The following is a 6,579-nucleotide window of genomic DNA, read 5'->3' on the forward strand; positions in this document are numbered from 1 at the left end:
TGAGGAAGGGGGGTTGCCCTCCCCTCCTGGCTCCCTGGACAGAAGCCCCACTCAGAGTCGGGCTGCAATTTGCCAAGCCAGGCAGATGGGGCGGCCATCCATGTGGACAGGGAAAAACACTTTATCTCCTAGGACGGAAAGGGAAGATCTTTCAAAGGGGGCAGGTTGGTGGAGTGGGCGAGGGTCCAGCCCTGCGCGAGGGGGCCATCCTGTCCCACCGCCCTGCCCACTGTGGGAGAGCTGGGAAGCTAACAAGAGAGACACCAAGGCCCGTCAGCACCATGCTCGTGCTCCCCCTGCGAGCGAGCCTCGGGTCAGGATCGGACCCTATTTATGGAGGAGGAATGATCTTTCGGGGCCACAGAGATGGTCACTAGCAGAGCCTGACCTCTAACCCAGAGCCAAAACACTCCCGGACTCTGTGAGGGACATGGGTGGAGGGCGCGTCAGGCTTGGGGGACAGATGAGCTGGTCCCTGTCCCCCAGGCTGGCTGCTGGCACCCTGTCCGTGACTGCCTGGCATCCCAGCGGTCAGTGGAGGCGTGGGCTACTGACAGGGGTGCGGGAGTCCCCTCCCCAGGGAGACTGGCTGGCACCCTTGGGGTCGTCATGGGCACCAGTGAAGTCGGGGACATTAGGAGCCGGAAGACTTCCCTGCCTCAGTTTTCCTAAGTATCAGATCAGGAGGGTCTGGGAGCCCTGGGACATGTCCAGAGACCTCTGAACCCCAGCATGCCAGGCAGTTTGTGCTGGGGCTTTCCTGGGGCACAGGGAAGAGGGATCCGAGACTCCACCAGATGCCCAAGGGGCCTGTGACCCCAAGTACAGAGCTGGGGGGAGGGGCCCTGAGGCGCCCCCAGCACCCCAGTCCACGACCTCGGCTCCACAGCCGCCTGTTAGTGTCATCAGCTTTCAATTTCCTTAGGGGCGCAGAGAGAGAGAGGAAAGGGGCCAGGAATCTCGGCTTCCTCTCAGCCAGGAAACAGGAAGTGAATGTGCCGGCCGATTGGGAGCCCGGCCGCCAGAACAATGGAAACCCCCCCGGACCCAGGGGAAGGGGAACTGCGTCAGGAGGCCAGGGTGGGGGCTGAGCCTGACCTCTCCACAGCCGTGCTCTGGCCCAGGCATAAATTTAGTCTGGGTCTTTCCTGATGAAAAACTCACATGCCCTACTGCTGGGAAAGGGGGTACAAGGCCCACCTTGGTCCCTGGGTGGCTCCTGGGGTCTTAGGGTCCATGGGTCCATGTCCTCCTCTCCCCTGTGGGTACGCTGAGGTCCAGAGGGGAGGAGCCTGGCCCCGGGGTCCTGGGGTGTGGGGAAGGAGACCCCTGCCTGCCTGCTTAGGGTCGCAGATCCTTTCCAGCAAGGCCCACCTGTGTGGGGGACAGAGACCCCGCACCAGGCCCAGGATTCCAGTGGAAATGCCTCCCCTCGTGCCCCTTTGCCTGCTGGGCACCCTGCCCCGGCGCGCCGCCCTGTGCCTCCCCGTTGAGCGAAAGCAGGGCTCCCAGAGGCAGAAGGGCAAAGGCGAGCCGGGCGCTGTGCCCGGCCTGGCTCGGTCCCCGTAGCGGCGTGACCTCAGGCGGGGCTCCAGTGGGGCTGTGACTCCGCAGAACCAAGACGCAGCTGTTGGCTTCTTTCCAGCACCAGGCAGCTTTCTGGGGCACCCTGTGCGCCCATGTGTGCCCATTTCCACTGTGCAAGGCAGCGGCTCTCAGTCCAGTGACAGAGCCCAGCGGCCAACGTCCCGCCAGTTTGAGCATTTCCTTGCTTCAAAAGCACCCCGAACCTCTTAGCGGTCATTCCCCTCCCCCTCGGGTCCTGTCCCCACCCCCAGCCCTAGGCCACCGCTGTTGTCCGGCCTCTGGACGTGCCCCTTCTGGAAAGCCGCACAAGGGATGTCATGCGCTGTGTGACCCTTGGCATCTGGCTCCTCTCACTCCGCCTGCTGTTTTGGAGGCTCGTGCACGCTACAGCATGTGTGCGTGTGGGTCTGCGTGTACATGTGTGTCCACGCGTCTGCCTGTCCGAGCATGTCCGTGTGTGTCCGTGTCGGTCTGCCTCTTCCTGTGTGCGGGGCCCACAGCGGAGGGGCATTTGGGGCGTTTTGACCACTGGCTGTTGTGAGCCCGGCCCCCATGAGCGCTTGTGCGAAGTTCTGTGTGGACCCGTGCGTCTGCCTCTTCCAGGGACGTACCTGGCAGTGGGTTCCGGGGTCGGGTGGCAGCTCTGTGCTTGCTTGTTTAAGGAGCTGCCCCAAACTATCTCCCAAGCCAGTGGTTTCTGATCACCGGCCTGCCCAGCCCCATGACGGCTGGAGGGGCCGCTCCGCTCCCGTCGGGACCCTGGGACGGAACAGGAAGGGCACGGGCAGATGTGGACCTTGTGGTCTCCTCTCGGCCAGCTCGGGGCCGAACTGAGGCCCCAGGAGGCTCTCTGGGGATGTCACACAGCTTGTGGGCTGTCCCCTTGCTGCAGACTTGGAGTCAGAGGTCAAATCTGCACCCCACGGGAGCTTGTCCCTGCCCTGGACGTGCTGGACTCGGCCGTGGAGCCCCTGCGAGGCACAGGTTTCCCCAGCAGTCCCTCAGAACGTCCTCTGGACGGCCCTGCCTAATGTCTCGCTGTCCCCTCTCAGAGCCTGGGAAGTGTCTCCAGCCTCACTCCCTAAGCTGAAGCCAGGACAAGAAGGCAGGGCCCCTCCACCAACTTGGGGGCAGCTGGGGTCTAGTGTGTGGCTGTGTGTTCAGGATCCTTGGGTCCAGGGCAGTCCTGGGCAAGCCCCATCCTCTCTAGCCCCAGTGTCCTTCATCAGCCACCCCATGGTAAATCTTAGGGTTCCTTCCTGACCCCCACTGTGCCAGGAGTGGACTGAGGTTCAGAGAAGCAAGTGCCCCCCAGGTCACGTAGCTCACGGCGGAGCTGGGATTAGAATCCAGGCCCCCCTGGGCCCCCCACACAGTGGGAGCCCACTCCCTGTCCTCCAACCCTGGAGGGTCACCTTCAGGGTCCTCAGCCCCAAACCCCCAGTTTGTCCCAGTGCCAGCTTCGTCAGCAGCTGTTCTGGAATCAGAGCAGTCCCCGGCGAGCCGAGCCGGGTGCCTGGTGCTGGATCCCCCTGTCCTTGACCCCCTGTGTATTCTCCACCAACACCCCATCCCTGTTCTGGGGAACAGCTCGGCGTTCCCCACTGCCCCTGTGTATGACCCTGTGAAGGTGTCCCCGTGCCCTTCTCTGGGTGGGGGAGGGGACGCAGGGCCGTCCCGTCCCCAGTCCCACGGTTCTGCTTGCCGCATCCGAGCAGGCGACAGGTGAGGGGGTCACCTCAAGTCTGGGGACTGCCATCCTGTCCCAGATGACGACAGCCTGCCTCTCAGCCAGGACGGCCCGGAGCCCACGGCAGCCCCCAGGCCCTGCCTGCGGATCTCAGCTTCCTGAGCCAGCCCTGCTCTGCACAATGGCCGGAAACGCCTTGCTCAGGCCGTGGTCCAGGCGGCCACGTGCGGCCCTGGGAGAGGTGGGAAGGCTGCTTTGCGGGAGCGCCAGCCCTCCCGGTGGCCCTGAGGGCCCCGCCAGCTGGCCGTCTCTGGGTGGACCACGGCACCGCCCCATGGGAGATCAGGAAGCAGGCCCCAGCCGGCCGTCATGCCCAGGGCCCACCTTCACTCCGTGGTCAGGGAGGGATGCCCCCGCTCCAGCAGGTCCCAGCCAGGAGGCTCCGCCAGGTCCGTGGGGCGGAGCACAGAGGGCTCGGCCCTGCTGGGGAGGTGTGGGATGGTCTGGCTCAGGACGCTGGGGAGCACCCTGGCCCTCACCCTGTTCAGCTCCCCCCACTTTAAAGGAGCCAAATGGAGAAGGAAGACATGCACCTCCCTCCCCGGGCAGTTCCCCGAGGCCAGGTGCTGCTGGACCCCAGCCTCCCCGCAGAGGGACGCAGGCCAGGGGTGAGGCTTCTGCCCTGGGGAGTCAGCTGGGCCCTGGTTGTGGGGGACAGGAAGGCCTCTCTGGTCTGGGGGTCCCTTATTTAGACAGTGTTTTGCCATTCCAGAATGAAAGGAGATTCTCTGTGTGTTGTCTGGGCTGTGAAGTCATGCGAGCAGCTTTTGAAAGAGCCAGTGCCTTCGGAGCACGGAGGTACGCGAGAGGAACCGCCATTCTCGGGGCTCCTGCATGTCCCAGTGCCCCGCCGGGCCTAGAAGCAAGGGAGCCGGGGTGCACACGGCGGCTCCGGCCAGGTCCGCGGCTGATGGGAGCTGCTGCGTCCTTGAGGTCCAGTGCACTGGGCTCCACGTCACGTTCAGCGCTCACAATCAGACGTGGCACATTTTCTGGTAGATCTGACTTTCTACAGCAGTTTCGGGTTCCGAGCAATATCGAGAGGAAAGCGCAGAGTGCCGGCCGACACCCTGCCTTCCCCCCACCGCTGGCAGCCCCCATCAGCACCTGCCACACACTGCACTACACACCACGACCCTGCAGGGCTGTGCGGTCACCGCCCAGAGTCCAGAGTGTGCACGAGGGCTGCTCCAAGGCGTCCACTCGTAGGTCCGGGCAGACGTGTGGTGGCACAGACCCACGTGCTTCCTGCCCAAGCACCCCAAGAGGCGCATGTGCCCGGTGCTCAGTTTCACGGCTCTGGTCAACGTGTTCCCCCAGGGGCTCCCCTCCCCCGGAATCTTGGGACATTCCTGGCCTGGCTGAAGCACCCCACGCTCCCTCAGACTCGCTCTGCTCAGAACTGCCCCGCAGAGCCCCCTCCTCCCTCCGCGCCTTTGAGACCCTCCGTGCTGTGCGTGGGTCTGGGCCGGGCTCCTACCCAAGCTGGGTGGGACTCCCCGGGAGGACTGTGGTTTATAACAGATGCGTTCAAGAACCAGTGGCTCATTTATGGTTTCTCCAAGAGCAAATGTTGAGTTTCCGTCTGACGCGGCTGTTCCGCTCCTGAGTGCGCACAGAAGGCGCTGGGAGTGGGCGCTTGGGCAGACGCACGGGACACCTGCTGCCTGCCGGGTTCACCACAACCGAACGTCAGTCCATGAGTGAGGGGGACTGGGGCCTTTCCATACCGTGGAACGTTATTCAGCCATGAAAGGGCAAGACAGACAGACCCTCGCTACAGGGGGGGGCGGGCCTCGAGGACCTGTAGTGTGAGAGAAGCCAGACACGGGACAAACACCGTCTGGTTCCACTTAGAGGAGCTGTGGGGCGGAGGCAAGTCCGTGGAGACAGGAAATGATTCCTGGGGGCTGGGGGCGGGCCCTGGGCATTCAGTGTTTGAGGGGTGCGAGTTTCCGGCTGGGGAGAGGACCGATTTGGTCCTGCTGATGGCCTGGAACACATCTGGGGATTGGCTCTTATTAACCCCATCAGATGTGGGGGCATGTTCAGGGGGACCTCAGCCCAAGAGGGCACATCTTCTGGGCCCAGGCCCTCTCTCCGGGCTCCAGAAATAGACATCGGGGGCATGGCTCTCCGGCTCTGTCTGCAGCACCCGTGCTGCCCACTGCCCACCCCGGGCCTGAGTGGCCCCCCGGTTGAGGGTGACCCCTGCAGTCTGTGGGGGGTGAAGAGACCCCTTCTGGGACTGGAAGATCCCTCCCTCAGCCCAGCTAGCCAAACCTGCTGTGTGGCCAAGAGTTGTGGTCGCTGTGGGCAATAGGGGTACAGCTGATGGTCCTCCCTCTGCCCGCCGTCAGACTTGTGATGACCAGGTCATCTTGGGCCAGGTGGCAGGTGAAGTAGCTTCGGGGGTGAGTCTCGAGGGGGCAGCACACGGGCTGAGCCAGGCCCAGGCTTCCCTGGGACCCCAAGTGGGGACATGGGCAGCATCTGTACTTGAGGGCCCCTGAGACAGGCCTGAGTCACAGGAGTGGTGAGCTTAGAGGGGCTGGGAGGGCTGGGGACCCACTCTGCCGCTTCCCAAGAATTGGGAGAGGGCCCTGGCCGAGGCGGGGGGCCAGGCAGGAAGGAAGCCTCGGTGCCTGTGGGCAGCTTGTCCAGGTGCCCAGCCCCAGGCCTGGGTGGGCCTGGAGCCCTTGCCACCCGGGGCCTCAAACTCCCCCAGGCCTCTGAGCACAGGGGTGGAGAGGAGGGGGAGGAGGAGGAGGAGGGCCACTACCGGGCGCTGGTTCTCCCGCCCCGGCAGGAAAGGCTGACCGGGGCTGGGGACAAAAGGCGGACGTGCGGCTGGCCATGTGGGCCCTTATCAGGCCTGCACCCGCCGGGCTGCCGGGTCTCTGCGGAAACGCTCCTCTCTGCCCGCCTTCCTGCCTGCGCCTGGCCACGCCGCCAGGCACTGGGCAGGGGCGAGGGGAGGCTGGCAGGGCTGACGCGGTGGGGGCGGCGGGTGCAGGCCACCTGGCCTCGGGGGTTCTGGACGGTGATTCGAGGGAGTGTCAGCGTTCTTCAGGCTGCCTGCTGAGGGAGAGCCGATGGTCCCCCCGCCCCGCCCCCCAGCGGGCAGAGGAGGAAGCTGCGGCCCAGAGTGACAGTGACCAGGCCGGGCAGATGCCTCGAGCCGTCAAAGGCTCAGCAATCCGGCGGCTGTGGCTGACGGGGTCCTAGTTCGCGCTCCGGTC

General features: G+C 64.8%; 1 protein-coding gene across 1 annotated transcript; it reads left to right on the top strand.

Moving 5' to 3' along the window:
- The first annotated feature begins 3,476 nt into the window (after nt 1-3,476).
- Nucleotides 3,477-5,124, top strand: LOC131812278 (uncharacterized). The gene is made up of 2 exons (XM_059141585.1): nt 3,477-3,726; nt 4,050-5,124. The coding sequence occupies exons 1-2, from the start codon at nt 3,685-3,687 to the stop codon at nt 4,944-4,946; spliced, it is 939 nt and encodes a 312-aa protein (XP_058997568.1). The 5' UTR covers nt 3,477-3,684; the 3' UTR covers nt 4,947-5,124.
- Nucleotides 5,125-6,579: the final 1,455 nt, after the last annotated feature.

The sequence above is a fragment of the Mustela lutreola genome, chromosome 12, assembly GCF_030435805.1.
Source record: "Mustela lutreola isolate mMusLut2 chromosome 12, mMusLut2.pri, whole genome shotgun sequence".
Taxonomy (NCBI): Eukaryota; Metazoa; Chordata; class Mammalia; order Carnivora; family Mustelidae; genus Mustela; species Mustela lutreola.

Coding starts and splice junctions, on each gene's coding strand:
- LOC131812278 (XM_059141585.1), top strand. CDS start 3,685: ATGCCCCCGCTCCAGCAGGTCCCAGCCAGGAGGCTCCGCCAG. Junction 3,727..4,049: donor CAGCCAGGAGGCTCCGCCAG/GTCCGTGGGGCG, acceptor TTGCCATTCCAG/AATGAAAGGAGATTCTCTGT.